This window comes from Ambystoma mexicanum, chromosome 8 (genome assembly GCF_040938575.1).
Source record: "Ambystoma mexicanum isolate Mex_15411 chromosome 8, UKY_AmexF1_1, whole genome shotgun sequence".
In the NCBI taxonomy this organism is placed as follows: Eukaryota; Metazoa; Chordata; class Amphibia; order Caudata; family Ambystomatidae; genus Ambystoma; species Ambystoma mexicanum.
In genome coordinates, this window is record NC_090929.1 from 708,891,264 (window position 1) to 708,909,963 (window position 18,700).

The 18,700-nt window shown below is 44.8% G+C and overlaps 1 protein-coding gene across 3 annotated transcripts in view; it reads left to right on the plus strand.

The window, feature by feature from the left end:
- The window catches only part of TYSND1 (trypsin like peroxisomal matrix peptidase 1), a 339,687-nt gene that overhangs the window by 301,110 nt on the left and 19,877 nt on the right, over positions 1 to 18,700 (plus strand). For 2 of the 3 annotated variants that reach the window (XM_069610512.1, XM_069610513.1), the window contains exon 4: positions 14,325 to 14,510. The exons of the other annotated variant lie outside the window; for it this stretch is intronic. In XM_069610512.1, the coding sequence (XP_069466613.1) occupies positions 14,325 to 14,510 (186 nt within the window). The remainder of the gene's footprint in view (positions 1 to 14,324; positions 14,511 to 18,700) is intronic. 3 annotated transcript variants of the gene reach the window in all.

Below are 18,700 nucleotides of genomic sequence, written 5' to 3' on the forward strand. Positions count from 1 at the left end.
ATATATATATATATATATATATATATATATATATATATATGTAATATGTTTCCAGCGTCATCTCTTCATACCCAAATCCCAGATGCTACAATATGTCAGAAAGCAAATAATAAACTACAAAGGACAAAAACAAAACAAAAAACGGGGTTCACCCAACCCAAAACCAATGTTTATATAAAAGAACACTTGCAGTTGGAGGTGATTGGAAGATAAGACTTGTGTTGTATCAAGCAGGAGGTTGTGGAAAAATGTACAATTGCTTTGATTTGTAAACAAGCCTTTGGAAGAGAGATCATCACTTTGCCAAGTGGAAGGATATATTGAATGGAAAAGACTGTGTCTGCCACATTGAATGGAACTTTGTTATTATCCAGACCTTTCTTGAAACTGAACTTTGTTCCAGATATTCCTGAATTGATCCAGGGTAAAGGGAATCCAACCCTGGTCACTAGGATTACTGCTTATGATTTTTGAGTTTGATTTGATATGTTATTTTGTGGAATTTAAGTCAGCCAAACAAACCTTGTATACTTTTGTTGTGTATATTGGTGTGAGGGTCAGATACTTTTTGGACACTAGGTCATTTTTCTTTAGCCTTAGTTTGTTAGAAAGCAACATCCTTGTTAGTTTAGGGAAAGATAGGCATTTGTCTCACACCTTTTTATTTAATAAAATGGCAATTTGTGAGAAAAATATACCTTTGTATCCGTCTCGCATTTCTGACCCCTCTCACATCGAGAGACTACTTTGAACCCACCATTGTCTATGCTCACAATCCTCTCTCCTTTATCTTGACTGATGTGGGAATGTGGGGGAAAACAGCATTTGATGACCACATGTGCTTGCAGGGAAAAGTGATTTCTTTACTGCACAGTGGACACACAATTATTCTTGGTTTAGGACTTCTCAAATAGTATGGTAGAATTCACTTCATCGGTTTTGCCAACCAAGTTTGGATGGATTGAATGTATTGAAGATGAATTCATTGAAAACGGAACGACATAAAATCTGAAAATCTCAGAATGTTCCTTTCAGCCAGCCAAGTAGTGCAGAATCTGGAAGCAGGCATAGACTTGGATCTCATTTTAACAGTACACATTGCTGCTGCTGTAAAAGTATGCTTCTTCCATCTTTAATTTATTGACAATTTCCCCCTGCTTTTCATATCCTTATCAAGTGATGGGATGTTGGCATTGGTGTGATCACAATCAATTTAATTGTGTTAATGGTCTTTATTTAGGTATCCCAAATGATGCGTTATGGAATCTTCAGAGACTCCAAAATGCAGCAGCCAAACTATTATCGATATTGCTGTGAATTCTATTTCTCCAGTGTTAGCTGCCTTTTGTCATACACATCTAGCCAAATGTGTATGGGGTGGTCAGGTTGGGTGCACATATCTGGTTCCCAGTCGCACAGCAGTGTGTTCTGTTTACATAGGACTCTTAGTGATGGACCTCGTGCTGTGAAAGTGTGTGTTGCCATCCTCCTCCCCTTGCACCTAACCTTCAGCATGCCCAATCCAGGCTCCCTCCTTTTACTCCTTTCTGAGCTGTGTGCCCCTTCCTCTCTGTGCCCTGCATTTCTTTTTTTTTATTTTAATAATTTTTTTTTTTTATTATTCAAGATACAGATATTGTTACATGTGTTAGCACATTACAGACTTTGAGTAAGTGCCCTGCATTTCTGACCTTCCTCTTTGTGGCATGTGCAGTGCGTGAGATGCATCCCTCATTGCTGTGCTCCACATTGTGCACAAGTCTGAAGCTGTAGGTGGTCTACGAGGAGCCCGTACTGTGAATTCAGGGCAAAGCATGCACAGGCATCCTTAGCCTTTGAAATATACTCATATAGGATGGCACGTTTTACTTTGGCTACCAAAGGAGAAACGATAAAAATGAAAGGTTCCATGCCTTAGCCATCCACCCTTAACCGACTTCGCTTCATATCTGCTCTACGTCCCTTTGACACAGTCTCTTTGATCAAGAAACATCTTGCAAGTGGAAATTCTATGTTTTCACAAAAGAAGGGCAAGAGGCAATTGCCTCATGTTATCTAAAAATCGGCCAAGTTTATTAGCTTTTTTGGCTCCAGAACAGTAATGTTGGTGGCAGCGTTGTAACATATTCTGTTCAACATAACGTGACAAGACGTAGAGGAGCACTGTCTCTCAGTTAAGCTTACTTGCCCTTGACCACACCACTGACATTGTCATTTTGGCCTGACCTCACTCAGGACGGAAAAGCCCCCTGCCCCTTTGTTTGACCTTCAGGGCCCTGCTGATATATGTAAGGTTTAGTTTACCTTCCCCAAGATCTCTATGAATAAAACATTATGTTGCGTCCAGTCCTCACTCTGTAACCTCTGTTGCCGAACGTCTTTGAAGGAACTTTGGTACCTTGTCCCTGTGCAATAGCACCTGTAGCGTTCCACGTGTCGAATGGGATTACCACAATAAATGACCTTGGGCCCAAATAACCGGATCGACTCAAAAGAATATGGCAAAATGCTTCTTTATTAACAGTGCACTAACGTAGGGAAGCCTGGTGAACAAATAGATTGCAACTCACACACTCAATGCATTTCAGTTGCACACATGTTTTTATACATCAATATATGGCAGCTAAGGCGTCATCCTACATGGCTAACAGTAAAAACCTACTGGGCGGAGAGATTGGTTAATGGAAACGCATACTTGTAATTTGTATAGGTGTTCGTATCCTCATTGGATGCATCTTATCTGGTAGGCATGCCTTGACGCACCTCTAACTACATAAAATACAGATATTTAATGTAATACCAGCAGCGAATAGGTTTCTGCAACAATGCATGGTCCACCATTACATAAGCCTTCATGATTGGTTGTCACTCTCTTACCAACCTTGGATATTCGGCTCGTTAGCAGCATGTAAGCAACAAACCAGGTGCAAGAGAACAACGTCGAAATACTGCCTTTATTAGGAAATTAGCCTACCATCTCTCACCAGTTAGGCCCTAAACCAAGGCTTCTTCTTTGTAGTTAACCTAGCTGACTGTTCTCTTCCTCAGAACTTTAAAGGGATTGAAGTTACATTGCTATCTTCGTCTGGGGACTTATGAATAGGCCTTGTTTTCCAATCCTGAATCACGTATGTGGAGATCATGATTTTGTCCATTTTGCCCTTACATTTAATATTATTAGATTCAATTATGGGTGCTATTACTCTCTATGGCCTCTGGAGACTTGGTTGCTCCATTTTGCATGTGCTTTCTGCATCTTTAATTGAACAATACTTGGCACCTGCAATTGTTCACTTCTTTACTTAATCTAAGAGAAATATATCCTGCGTACATAGCTTATCCTCTTCGACTCCTTTCGAGCCATGTAGTTGCTCTTGCTGCGGCATCCTTGATTCTTAGACAAGCAAATATCCTTGCATGAATTTGTATTCCCGCGCCTGTCAGCATTACAGCCTTAGTTTCCCTTCTCAAGGCTTTTCGCTTAATTTTACATAATGCTGACGTCCATTTTCTCAACATGGCTGCTTTACCTGCGTTTTATTTCCTACTTTGGCAAGCTTCTACATTGTCTTGTCTACCTTGCGTTTCTATGTTTATACATCTACTACACCTCTTGTTACTTATCTTCTTAGTGCATATGGTTACCTTCATATTCGCATATACGTTTACTTTGTCACTTCAGTCACATCTTCATTCATTAGATATTCATATGTTGGTTTCAGAGCATCCTTGTATCTTCTCTTCCTCATGGCGTCACTTCACATCTGTCAGACTTTACATATAGTTCTTTATGTCCAGTGGTGTCTACAGGCTCATATCTACCACATCAGTTCGGGGATACATTTGGTATGGATGTCTGAGCGCACAACATCTCTCATATCTCCACTGTGGTATTGGTATGATACCAGGTGTCAAACAACGTGCTTTTTTCTTATTCTTCCAGTATGATGGAGTTGAGGGGGTGGGCTCTATAAATGACGTGTACTTCTGCCTCTCTACATCCCTGTATACCAGGTTGTCTCACATGGCTACTGCCTCCCTTTTGAAATAATCCCCCACCCAACAACACTACTTGTTAGGGAGAATTCTCTCTTTAGGCTGAATTTCCTAACCTAGTGAGTCCCCCAGCAGCTTTGCTGGATTTCTGGAGTTTGTTTTTTTCTCCTGCCAAGAGTGAGACTCTTTTTCTCCCACTCTTGGACATGGTTTATGGTGTTCCTTTGACTGTTTATGTGTTTTATGGGCTATGGGGTCCTTTACCCCATAGGGTCTCTTGTGTTTTTTCTATGTGTGTTACACAGCACCCTCTGTGCAGTGACACAGGGGTGTCATAGTGGCACCCCACCATAGACTCCATACCCTGGGACTGACTACTGTATCCCAGGGCATGTAAAGTCACCATTGGCTTTACTAGTCCCAAATTATTAACAGAAACCGGTACAAACCATCATATTGTGGACGTACTGGTCGGGGCAATCCATTACCCCGGGGTCTGTTAGTCGAGGGGGCACGTCTCCGTCCCCCCTGATCGAGTTTTGGCTGGTGGCAGTGGATACTACTTTTTATATTTGACCGCGAATATATCCCTATGGGATTTTCCCATTGTTCGAGGCTACCAACTTTAATTATTTAATTCTCGTAGCTTCGAACATACCGCCGGTTTATTTAATTAATATTAATTCGCCGGTTGGTATTTTTTGCCAGGACTCGATTCTAAAATGGCGTTTGTGTTCTCTTCTGTGACTCCAACCCAAGTCGAGCCCTTTGTTCCACTTTTTGGCGGGCTTCTCCACAGAAGCCTCCAAAAGTGGTGCCACTCTGTCTGGGTACCACAGGGGGTGTGGGAGGGGGTTTAGGCACCCTGGACTGGGTTACCTTGGTAACTCAAGTCGCACTCTTGTGTGATTGGCCCAAGTGGTGAGCCGGCCGGCTCACCACTTAGCGTGTTTGATTGACAGCTAGGCTGAGTGAATGGGGGTGTGCTGCATAAAAGCAGGGCTTTGGGGACTGGAACTTCAGAAGTCGCCACAGGACCTGAGAATCCGACGAGGGAGAAGCTGAGCCGACCTACCACGACGACACCACCGGTGGAGCCCTGCAGAACCGACTCACCACTTCCCGACGACAGAGAAGATCTCCCGGATGGGACCGTGAATAAAAGGACCGCTCCTTTTACCTGAGAAACTCAGCGGCTTGTTTCTTCCCTGGCAGTGCAACAGACTCCTGTCTTCCTCCCCGACGAGATCCTCTCTTCCCCCGGACGAAGCACCGACTATGCATCCGCTGCCAGGAACAACTGCCCCTGCTGGAGTATTCTCACCACTTTAAAGGTACCGTGTCCGCCAGGCCTCCCTTTCTAAAGATTGCTACAAGGTAATAATAACCCTTTAACCTTCTGGACTGGGCTGGCCGCCTTGACCTTCTAACTGGTCCCTTTCTTTTTGGTCCAACACTTTTTGAACCTTTGCAAGACTCTTGTGCACTTCAACCGTGTGACCTTGGACACATTTCGTTCTGATCCTCTTAAAGTGGATCCGGCCTACTAAACTCTAACTTCACGGTTGTACTTGCCTTCCTCTCTTGTTTTGATCTTATGAAGGTGTTGGGATCTGTTTCATATTATACTCTGCTTTTTCTCTCCCTTTTTAACGAATTATTAGAGTGCCATCTGCGTTAAGCGCTCACCGCTGTCTGAAAATAAGTGGGGCTTTACTTAAAACTTGTCTAAAATTCTTCTAAGGGAGTGTATATCCTTTAGTGACCATGTTTTTGAATTACTTCCCATTAGTGCCTGTGTGTTTTTCTAGATGTGGTTTTAAATAAATAATGATATCTCTTTTACACCAAGCTCTGGTCAGTGTTTATTTGTTCTATTGTGTTCTTTTGACCTATTGTGAATACTCTGTATACTGCCTAACTCTTCTTGAGGGAAGTCTGACTGCTCAGCCACAGCTACCAAGTGAATCTGTGTGGTACAGACTGCTACCAAGTGGGTTTACTGCCAAACCTCTGTAGTCTTAAAGCTTTTGCAGTGGTCTCAGAGGGAACTGCACAGGTTTCTGCCTAAGACTACTCCCTGCCCCGCCCCCTCTGTGTCTCCTCCTACTGGAGAAGACTCAGCTGGCAAAGAGCACCATAGATGTGGTACCTACTGCAAAGAGAGGCAAGAACGGGTACCTTTAATCTTTGGTGCCAAAGGAGGATGACATCATGTGTCTGCGACTGCTGAATTTATTCCTGCCCAAGGACAATTTTAGATGTCACCTTGGCCCAGAGTCTCCAGGCCCTTTATCTGCAAGACTGGCTGGTGTCACTGGATCTTACAGACACACACTTCCATGTGCCCATGCATCCGAAGCATAGGAAGACCTGAGGTTTGTGGTTTGTAACACCCAATACAAGTTCAGGGTCCTGCCCTACGGACTTTCCACAGTCCCAGATGTTTTCATCAAGCTTCTTGGCTCTGGTGACTGCAGGTCACAGGAGTGGCAAGGTTCATCTTTCCTTGCCTGGATGACTGGCGTATTCAAGCTCTTGTCATCGACTTCACTGTTTGGGCTTCTCCTTGAATTTCAAAATGTCCCATGGTATGCCAGTCGTTCCAGTTCATAGGCCGGTTCTGAACACATGTTCGGGCAGGGCTTCAACTCCTGAAGAGGCTGTGAGCATCTTGCAAATGGTACAGGGCTTCCTGATCCACAGTCTGGTCCCTGCCTCAGCCTTTGTGCATGTTCTAGTTCTCCATGCCAGGTTGCGCATTCAGTTGTTCTGCAGTCAAAAGTCTCTGTTTTGGGGAGACATGACTTACCTGTTGCTGGTCTCTAACAAGGAGTCACAGGACCTCCTATTGTTGGTCCTATGAGACCGTGTTACAAGTAGATCCTTTTGTGTCGACCTTTGCTTCGCTTGACAGTTGATACAGTGCGTTACTGGCAGGTTGGGAAATTAATCTCAAAAATCTGATTGTGAATGTACTCTGGTTTTCTGGTGATGGAAACCCGGCAATAGACTGGATTTGTAGGCCCAAAAGACTGGCATTGATTACCTTTCTTCTCTCCATATGGAAAAGGGGTACCTCATTCTGACAGCCCTGTGTCCATGGATTACCTCGAGCATGTAGGTATGGAATCACTGCTTCTGTGCAGGGAAGTGCTCCTTCTGCGGATCTGGGTTGTGGGGATTGACGTCTGTCAGCTGGTATCCCTACATATTATCCCCACCAAAAAGATCGGTGTACAAATGGTTGTCTCGCCATAGACAATATTTTTGGGGGGGATAATTTGTGGGAGGAGGAGTTGCGGGGGTGTTCCCCGCAGGGTCCATGGCTCAATATCACCGGAAAAATATGGCGATATTTTTGTATCACAATATTTTTGAGGGGATATTAACACATGGAACCCGTCAGCTGGCCTTCTTGCTAGAACGTAGAACATGGGTGCGGATACCCTAAGTAGGCAGATGTCGGTCTCTAAGCTCTGCCAGGAACTTCACTTTTTGGCTGGCCGCTTAAGTGGACCTCTTTGCTTTCAGTGTCAACAGGCAGTGCATGTTATTCTGCTCCAGTGAATTTCTCCTACATGAGCACTTGGGCATGCATTGGCAAGTGGAACTTTGTATTTCTCTACACGTTAACAGTGATTGCTGTCATTCCACTGGTATTCATGAGTGCTGAAGTTCGCATTCAATGTGATTTGGACCACCGGGAACTGAGCCTGATAGACGTGGTCCCTAAAAGTTCTAGATCTCTCATCTGTCCTCCTCGTGCCTCCCTGCAAGGATCTGTTCTCCTTGTTGGAGGGCCAAGTCTTACACCCAAGCCTCTGCAGCATCAATGCTCATGCATGGCTGATCTGTATGACATCTTGTATGGCTTTATCTCTGCTACCATCTATGCCTGAAGGTTGTGTATGTTTTTGCTTGTTGCAGGGTGAATGGTCTGGATCATTTGACCTGTTTAACTACTACTGTTCTTGATTTTCTGATACCCTTGAGCCATCAGTTCCTTGATCAGTGCTGCAAAAGGGTCTCTAGCCACTATTTCAGTCTTCAAAAAGGGCTCATTATTTTCCATACTCACTGTTTGCACATTTTACATAGATTTATTGTCCTCAAGTGGGATATGAAACAAATGGCAGCTCTGTTTATGCTCTTGCATTCTTGTTCTTTAAGGTTGCTCACCCTTGAGATGATTTTCCTGATGGCCATCACTCTGCTAGTCAGCTTAGTGAGCTTCAGGCTGTTTCTTTGAAATGTCTCTACATTGCTTTCTATAAGAAGAAGGTGACATTCAGGGGGAGACCGACCTTTCTTTCCACGGTCATATTTGATTTGTATCTCTTGCAAAAGATTCCACTTCCTTTTTTCACTGCCTTGTCCTAAGGTGGAGGATAGCTTTTACTATCTGGACCCGAAGAGTGCCATCGGATACTAAGTCTGCCACACAAGGGACTTCAGGCAGGATGACCAGCTCTTTGTTGATTACGCCTGAGCTTGTGCAGACATTGCTGTGACCAAACAGACCTTGTCTATGTGGATCATTTTCTGCATTTGTGTATTATGATCTGACCCTTAAGGAAGTGGCTAAAGGCCACAGGGCACATTCTAACAGGGGACTTGTGGCTACCTCAGCCCTGCAGACGGGTGTCTGTATTTAAACAGGTTTAAGGTCTTTAAAATGCGGAAATATCACACCCCTGCACACTTTCAACCAAACGTTGTCTGTATTGTTTGTCAGAAACATATATAGACAGGACATAGGCTACCCCTCCCTTCTACACCTGCAGCTATGTGTGATGCACCCCATTTTAATAGTTCAATAAATTGGTCTGTGTTTGTCACTTAGCAGATCATTGACTCTTGTTAATACATCAAAATACAATGTTATTTATCATCATACACTGTTAGAAAATGGACTGTCCTCTGGCTATAAATTGCAACAAATGAAAACTTATTATATACACTAGTTTCTTGGAGCACCTGCAAGCTCCATATTAACATTCATTTGGAGCTATTGTAGGGTGGTCTAGAGCATGTGGTTTAGCAAGGTTAGTATACAGTGACTCAGTGTGTTGTTATCATTACAATACACTTTTCAAGTCGACACTGTTGGTGTTTCCAGCATTGGTAGAATCTATACAGTTGTTACAGTAGTTTCGCTCATGCTTTCCTCAGGACTGATAAACAGGGGACTTTGGAGTTGCCTTCATATCCAATATGATATGGAGGCTGGGTGTATCTGCATGGTTTTGTTAAAACTATAATGTATGGGTGCTACACATACCTGCATGAACACTCTTGGTGTGCTGGGCTGTTTCCTTATTCAGGGTGTTTTATGCACAACACTGGTATCTGAGTTACAGGCTGTTGACCTTTTAAGTAAATAGTAGGGCTTCTTCTATCTTGATGGCGACGTATCCTGGCGTCATCAGATCATTGACTCTTGTTAATACAACAAAATACAATATTATTTATCATCATACACTGTTAAAAAATGGCCTGTCCTCAGGTTATAAATTGCAACAAATGAAAAATTATTATATACAGTAGTTTCTTGGAGCACCTGCAAGCCCCATTTTAACATTCATATGGAGCTATTGTAGGGTGGTCTAGAGCATATGGTTTAGCGAGGTTAGTATACAGTGAATCAGTATGTTGTTATTATTACAATACACTTTTCAAGTCGAAGTCTCTCATGACATAGGCTCCTCGAAAACAAAAAAGAGGGTTTTCTACCCCATACTTTATTTAAATTTGTATTGTTTGTCAGGTCAGGATGCCTGATTTTGACACCCAGTGCTCCAAGTTTCCTAGTTTAGGTCGTGCATTTGCACTCCCCTCTTTCCTCTAGGCTTCAGTACTGCTTTGGGACAGTCAATCTAATATGAGGAATCTGTGGGAGGAAGAAATCCATTAGAAGAACACATTGCCTACCTCTCAGTAATGTTCTTTCATATGGATTACTCCTTCCACCTACAGATTCCTAATCTTACTTGGAACCTACCCCTTGTGATCGATAACTTGTTCACCTCTTACAGCTCATTGGATGCTAAGTCCTAGGAAAAAGACGGAACTGAGGATATGGTGCACTGATGGATTTGTATAGTCTTCTCATGATGTATTGTCTGGCATCAAAGGCGTCAAGCAGATCTAATGCAGCACTGCGTAGCACCCCTGGTGGCTAAAAGGGTTTCCACAGTCAGCTAGTACTGAAAGATAAATATATAAGAGGAGGACTCTGTTGTAGGATGGACTATTCCATCTGAAAGAACATTACCACAAGGGAAGTATTAGGTTTGTTAATCTACTTGTCCTTTACAGATCGGTCACCCATATTGAGATCCCCTTGATATTTCGTCTCTCATTGGTTTAGTCACAGCAAGGATCACTATAACCTTATGTTTAATCTAAATTGGGACCCCTTGTTCATGAAACATACAAACGTTGCCATTGTCAACAAACCCCGGTCAGTGTCTGTATGCCACTTTCCCTGCAAAGGATACCACACTCCTATGTACCCACGGTGGAAGTGTGCTTGGATACCTTGTAAGATTGTAAGCGCCATATAAATACCCAAATCAAACTCTGTACCCGTTTCAAACAACTATTATTGGGGTATTGTTCTGGCGGGACTAGCTTCAGGAAGCAACAAAGCGCTTTACAAGTGATAGGCGGAAGGACACAGTGAGAGAAGTAGAGATACAAGGGAGCAGGGCGCGAAGAACGGGGAGGGCACCAGCAATTTGGCAACCAGGGGAGGAAACCAGGAAACAGATCACCCAGTCTCAGTTTAGGTGAATGTGGAGGGTGTGATGAAAGCAAGTTGCTTTTTCTTTAAACTGCAAAAATAATGTGAGTTTCGAGCTATCCCATTGTCCCATGTCACGTGTGAATACCACATCCAAACATTTCTCCTATGCTTGCATTGCCACTAGCAGCCATGCCTATATAATGGGAAAGCAAAATTACAAGTACCAAAATGCAGAGAAACAAAAGGTACATGATCTCCACTGACACCTGACATGGGCAATATTTGCTGCACAAATCATCATTTTAATAGTTATCTAGTCCATGGCCTACAAAGAATAGACGTTTCAGGTCAAGCTAAATAGCTCCCAACCATATAAATCCAAGCCCGACACAGAGGAAACTGTAGGGAAGTTGCTGACAAGTGACAAAGCCTGTGCTTTTTAGGCAGTAGCAATGTGATGGTTTCTGAGCCCAAAACCTTTGGGAAATCAAAACAACTAAAAGTCCTGCCATGCAGACAGATGCTGACTGAAAAGCCAGTGATGGATGCTCTTGTTTGATAGGTCATGGCCACACTTAATGATACTTCAAGCCTTGTCAAGTGAGCTACTCCACCAGTCCCAGTCTCCAAGCCAGCCGACGTGAGCCTGCACATCTGCTACTTTAGCTTAGCATTTATAATGGAAGCAGTAAACGTTAATGCTGTAAAAGAAAGAAAAGCCATGCAAGCAATAAACGAGAAATGAGTGTAAATGAATAATAATTTAGCATTCATGTAGCGCTGTATTATTCATTTACATTAATTTCTCGTTCCGGGTAGGCAGGTATCTGATTGCTGCTTATTAGTACCCACAGTGTGTGGTGCTCAGTTATAGACCTCGGAAGGATGGAAGTCTGAGTTTGGCCCTGCCGGGATTCGAACCTGCGTCACCAGGCTCTGCACAGATGTCAAAGCGAGCACTGTACTCGCTGTGCTATCAGACCGGACTGAGTGATGTTACATAGCAAGAGTGGACAGAGATTTGCCAACTATCTTTGATATGATATGATTGGCATTTATAACACGCCTATTCACAAGTGTTTCAAGGCGCAACGAGGCAAGGGAGGGGGAACAGGGGAAGACAGACAACGATCTTACTAGGCCCAGTGTCATTCAGATTGCGCAAGTGCATGGGAAGGGGGACAGGGAAAAGTGTGAGGGGGAAGGCAGGGGGGAAAGTGCAGTACATGGGATAGTAGAATAAATAAGATAGTAAACGGCCAGAGGTGGCAAGTGCATACGCAAGTGCTGGTAGGGGGGGCTGTAGGGATACAGAACACAGTCCCCAGGTGCAAGGGTTGCCGGGGATGCAGTGCAGGTGTGCAACTGGTGGGGCCTGGTCCCGGGATCAGAAGGGTGGCCAGGTAACCAGTGCAGTATCAGCCAGGAATTCAGCAGGGGAGAGGGGGAGAGAAAGCAGAAGCAAAGAGGAAGGTTTTGAGGTTCTTCAGGAACCGGAGATGGTTCTCCTCAAGTTTAAGGGAGGCAGGAAGACTGCTCCAGAGGGAGGCCCCTGCCGAAGACAGAGATCTACCACCAACTCGTTGCTTGGAGAAGCGACTGACCCTGAGGGAGTTGGAGGCGGATGAGGTAAGAGCTCGAGAAGGAAGATATTTAGGAAGAGAGAGTTGAAGGTATTGCGGCCCCAGGCCCCAGAAGGCCTTGTGGACAATGCAGAGGGTTTTGAACTTAATCCTCGCAGCCACTGGCAGCCAGTGCAGAGATTTCAGTCCTGGAGAGATACGATCTCGGGGCTTGAGGCCAAGGACAAGTCTCGCAGACCTGTTCTGGATACGTTGCAGCGGGCGGAGAGTAGAGGCAGGCAGTTTTAGGTAGAGGCTGTTACAGTAGTCCAGCCTGGAGAGAACCAGAGCTCTGGAGACAGTGAGCTTCTGGGGGAAGGAGAGGAAAGGAAGAATACCTCTGAGGAGGTGCAGCTGGTATTGTGACTTCTGAGAGACGTCAGAGATGTGAGGAGAGAAGGAGAGTGTGGAATCGAAGGTGACCCCAAGGTTTTTAGCCTTGCAGGTGGGAGCGGGAAGAGGGCCAAGAGAGGCCGGCCAGAGAGCTGCAGGAAAGGAGGGAGTGGGTGTGCGGCTGAGTAGAATATCAGACTTACTGGCATAAAGGCAGAGGTCATTGGCTGCACACTACTCCTGGATAGCAGACAGACAGTCCGAGATGAGAGAGGGAGAGGAGGAGGCCGAGGGTAGCCTGAAAATGAGCTGGGTATCATCCACATAGGATGTCCTTAAAGAGATTCTTACTCAGCTATTAAGTCGCATGCAGACCACTGTCCTGTTGGTAACCGGTCCAAGTTCTACAGCTACTTGGGAAATCTCATCATGGCTAACGTGCCGTAAGCATTCGTTTATAATCCAGCAGACCAGAATCCACCTTGTTTTTCATGTTGCCAGACAGAATGTGGGGGATTATGTCTAGCATTTACAATCCACATACTTTGCTGGAATGCCTTAGATTTCTTTTGCGAGAGACAGTCACTGTTGTCCCCGGTTGCTCTTGAGAGTGAATCCTGCTTTTTACGCCTGAAGATGTCTGATACATTATCAAGTTGCTATACAGTGTGGTTTGGTACGTGGCAAGTCCTCTTTCTTCAATACAGATTGCTTGCTTAACTTTTGAAAAGCAACTAGACAGGAAGCATTGTACGTCGATGCAGTCTCCGGTCTAAATTGCAAATATTGGCTGCAGAAAACCTGGGCTGCGATGCTGGATTAACCCTGTGATTCTGTGCAAATCGCTACACATTCTATGTACGTTATATTTTCTCAGCTGCCAAAATGGCATCACGAAGAAGGGATTCTTTTTAAGTGTGCCCTACACAGAAAGGAACACTCCTGCAGTCTATAGTGTTGTGCAATAATGATAGTAGCCCATTATAAACTACAGCGCAGACCGTTGCCCCCTATGCCAGTAGTTGCACCATCATGTGCGCCATGATTCCCTCCTCACAAATGAGTGAAATGGCGGTGAGGGAAGGGGCGGTGTCTTGGAGAGTGTCGTGCATGTCTCTGGTGCAGTGGCAATCAAGGATGCGATTGTCTGCAACGCATATTTACAAATGTCGCGCAATACAAAGGAAGGTATGAAAGCAGAGCAACGTACTAAGACAGTCATTATCCATTGAAATGTATTTCATAGAGTGCCGGTTCCTGGTGAATTACACGTTCCACTTTAGTCTGGTACAATGCATTGCTGCATTGCTTGCAGGGTAAGTCCCATACTCGCACTCTTTCTCATTCAGGCTCAAACCTCTTTCCTTTAAGAATCTGTGACACTGTTATTTATTTATTTATTTTGTATCCATAGACCCGCTGTGTTCAACTGTATAACATTCTTCTTTAGCCCACCACACAGGCTTTTTCTAATTCGCAACTACACCTTCAACCACCTTTCCTCAGATACCAAACGTCGAAAACTTTGTTTGCAGTCCAAAGTGTATTGTTCTTCATGACTGAATGCATGATTCGGTTTGAAAGCAGACGCTCGGACACTGACTGTTGCCTTCCTTTCTCAGGGGAAGATGTGAGCATTATTGCATTTGGAGCCTTCGGCAAGCACTGTGGCCCATCCGTGACATCCGGCATCCTGTCAGCAGTGATTGATGTGGACAGCACACCTGTCATGCTCCAGACAACCTGTGCTGTGCACGGCGGCTCAAGTGGAGGCCCTTTATTTGCCACGCGTACAGGCCAACTCCTTGGTAATAAGAAAAGTTATATCGTATGCGTGTGTTTTATATGGTTGACCGATTTCCCAAGATAGTTGCCATCAACCAGGCCTCTAAAGTAAAACAAACATTGGCATTGCCAACAGTTTTGGACTGTGTTTCAGCATTGGAAATGCATTTGCCAGTCACTGCCATAGTGGTATTAACTGGCCATCAATGGCAGCAGCTGCAAAATGGTGCGAGTACTTGCAAATGCCTAATACGTACACACAAGCCAAAACGGTTGACTTTGCCAATGCTTGTTTTTAATGGAACTTCAGTGAACGACACCATAGTGCACTGGTTACCTGGCCACCCTCTGATCTCAGGCCCAGATCCCCTCCCCAAACAGTCACACACCTGCACTGCCTTCCTGGCAACCCCTGCATTGGGAACTGTTTGTTTTTTTCTGTCTCCCTACAGTCCCACTTCCAGCACTGGACACCTGTTTGTAAGCCCTTACCCTGGCACTTGCCACCTATTGACCATACTTTTATTTATTGTTATTTATTCTTTATCCCATGTACTATCCCCCTCCCCCTTGCACTCTCACCCTTCGCCCTGCCCCTTGCACTTGCGTGATCTGAATGTCACCTGTCCTAGTAGGATCGTTGTGTAGTAGGATCGTTGTCGGTCTTCCTCCCCCCTTTGCCTCGTCGTGCCTTGAAACACTTGTGTATAGGCGCCTTATAAATGCCATATCATATCATAATAAATCGAGTGGCTAAAGGCAAATCCAATAAAGACGTTTTTAGTATACCAGTAGTGTGTTTACAGCTCCAATGAAGTCATTAACGTTTAGAAGACTGGTTTGAAAAAGCACTAGCAGGCACAACGTTTGATGGTAAGGCTTAATAAATTTAGCTCAAAGAGATCCCAGGAGGATGTGTTTTAGGCGGGGAGGAGCAGTAAGTGTGTGGCAATAGCAATAGGAATCAGCAAGGCCATGGGCAGTCAATAGCTGGATAAATAACCAAACAAACAAGACCAACAAGCTTTGTGTCCCTCATATGCCACTTCTCCCTAGCTGTACTCTAATGCAATCGTTTTGGCTTATAGGTGTGCCACCTAATAGCTAAACCGAAGGAATGGTTATTTCACTGTGGTTGCTAATATGCAGGAGTGTCCAGCCAGATGTAGAACACACGGATTCAAAGGTCGCTAGCGCTAAATGACCCCAAAAGTATGTTCAGCATCTGCTGTAGTCTACTCAACTTGACATCGAACTGTCCTCTTGGCCAAACAAGGCCGCCTGTAGTACTATGGTTGCTTGTGGTTTCTAAAAGCCAACACACAGGGAAATGTGAGATGGTGGGTTCAGAAACCCACTCTAGTTACAGCACTATCTACACACATGGCAGCAAACGTTTGGTGAATATCAGGCATGTAGGGGGGTTTTCCTTTTATTTTAGTGCTTGGAGAGAAAGACAGCCCCTGTGCGAAACATAACCCAATCGGAGTGAGCATGTATCTGTATCCTTTACTGTGAGTTACAATTTGAATGAAGGCTCTTTTATACTTGCAAGTGGAATTGAGACCCCATTGCCATTATGTTCATTCGTATGATACTACAAACTTCAACACTGGGCTGCAAAACAGACAGCGACTCTCCAAGTCATTCTGCGTGTTTGCATTTCGGGCTTATTTGAAAATGATAAGGCAGTAGAATGATCCGGCTTGGTAAGATCAGAGTTCCCTGGCCTTTCCTTATAGCCTGGGCTCTGGTGGCCCACTGATGTTGAGTGGCATGAGTCTCTCACCCCCCACACCTGTATCATCAAACACAGTCAGTCGCCTGCCTTGTACGCTTTGTTCGGGCCCTCATCTGTGGCCTAGAACTGTTGCTTCATTGCAACATCCACAGTTTCCTTTTTTCATCTTCCCGTATTTCAAACGAAACTGCTTTGGCTCCTTCAAACATTTTTCTTGCAGCATCGGAGCCCCCAAAACATGCTTTTCTTTCAGATGTTTTATAGCTAAGCTTTTGTCTGCAGCTTGGGCAGCGACTCCAGATTCAAGCCATAGCTCTTCTGCCTTAGGCAGCTTTCTGAAGCAATACCTCGCAGATATGTTCTACCTGGGGAGGAGCATCTCCTACAAGCAGGACCACTGTCCTCAATGAGACATTCAGGCGCCCTCAAAAGCTGTTTATGGAAGATGCAACGTTTGATTGGAACGACCCCATTGGAAATTCTGCAATTCACTCCCTGCTGGAAGTATTTGGAGCCTGGTACTCGAGTCATCTGTGGCACCTGGTAGAGTTCTGAGAACCCTTATTTTCGCATTTTTTGTTATCAGGTTCTGGTTGCACTTCTGCATAATGGCAGGAACCATGAAAAACGCCTGCTCACCTGACTACCTTCCCCCAGAGATTATCCATTGATAATGGATCTGGTCTGCTCAGCTCGGGCGTGGGGGAGGAGAGGGAGGAGTCTAAAGAAAAGTTAATAGTTTAATAGATCAGAAAGCCCTGCCATCCTCCTGTACCCATCCACCTAAAGAACCACACGTATTGAAAGCCTAGGGACAACCCAGATCTTCTGGTTTGTGAATGGGATATCCTCTTGCAGGCCCCTTAGCTCTTCACTGCAGGAAATGTAAGGTCACAACCCAGATCTTCTGGTTTGTGAATGGGATATCCTCTTGCAGGCCCCTTAGCTCTTCACTGCAGGAAATGTAAGGTCACAACCCAGATCTTCTGGTTTGTGAATGGGATATCCTCTTGCAGGCCCTTAGCTCTTCACTGCAGGAAATGTAAGGTCACAACCCAGATCTTCTGGTTTGTGAATGGGATATCCTCTTGCAGGCCCCTTAGCTCTTCACTGCAGGAAATGTAAGGTCACAACCCAATCTTGCTACATTTTGCTGGGTCACTATTGGAACAGTGAGCTAAACTTGTTATTTACAACATAAGCGTATTGCCTAGTTCATTTGATGCAACTAGTGCCCTGGCTATTTTTGTGGCATAGCTGTACCATTTGTTCTCTGTAAGTTGGAAGCATTCCCCTGGATGTGCTTGCCACTATTTAAGAGGCTGCCGATTATCCCAGTATTCATCAAGAGGGTGCCACATCAGACCCCAGACCATCTGTGCCATACTCACCCATATTTTACAGACTTATGACTTCCTGTTCACATCAGAGCAATACCTTGACACACTGAGTTCTAAGATCCAATCTTGCGTGGATGGCACACGCTTCTCTGTGAAACCCCCTTGGTCTCTCTTCTGGCTTAGGAATCATTCCACCTTTGCCCCCACCCCTGCCCACATTAGCTCCAATGAACTCCAAGGATCTTGTACTGTTCTTTTTCACGAAGCCTCCAACAAGGAAAGAGCTGAAGGTGAATGTTCTGGACTAGGGTTTTGTTGATGGTTATGCCAGCCGAGACATCCTGAACATCCAACCCAAAAGTACATTTCCCTGTACTGCATTAACAGAATTATCAAATGTTTGTGATAGTGCCATCCAGCAACGGCAGTCAAGCCTTTCCCCAGCCTATAGCAACAACTCCTTCAACAGCCTTAGGAGGGATGGAAAAAGAACCTGACTCGAGCCTTCCAAGAGAATGTGAAGGACAGCTCATACTCGTGGGCAATTCTCCTTTCCAATCCACAAAGATATTGCGGCTGTCGTTGAGGACACCTTGTCTCTACCATATATAAGGACCTTAAATCATGAATGCATGGGGCAGACAATTTGTTAAGCTTTGGCGCACGAATGCTAATGCAATAATAGCTGTTTTAGGACTCCACATCTTGCACAAATTCGACATGTGCTGTATAGTACTTCTTCCTAAGACACATTAGTAAGATTGTTGAACCAACATAAAGGGACGGTGTTGTAAATAGTACTTTTGTCATGGGGTGCCACAAGGTTTTTGTGTTTGCATACATCACCAAGCCTTGCTTGAAGAATGTCATGGCTGGCAAGGTCATTGCTTAATAACTCTGCGCTATCAGATCGTAGTTGAAAAGCAGGCCAATTGCTCAATACTATAATGCCGAAATTCTGCCTGGAATACGCTGTCACGCAGCGGGGCACATGCCCGTAAATGACACACACCGCCAGTGTAGGGGAAAGCATGAGTGGCTGTTGGGCTTGCAGGCACACAAAGCGTTGTGTGTGGGGGTGAGAGTGGGGTAGAGAGATGGGTAGAGGGGGGAAAAGGGTTCCTGGCGTGGG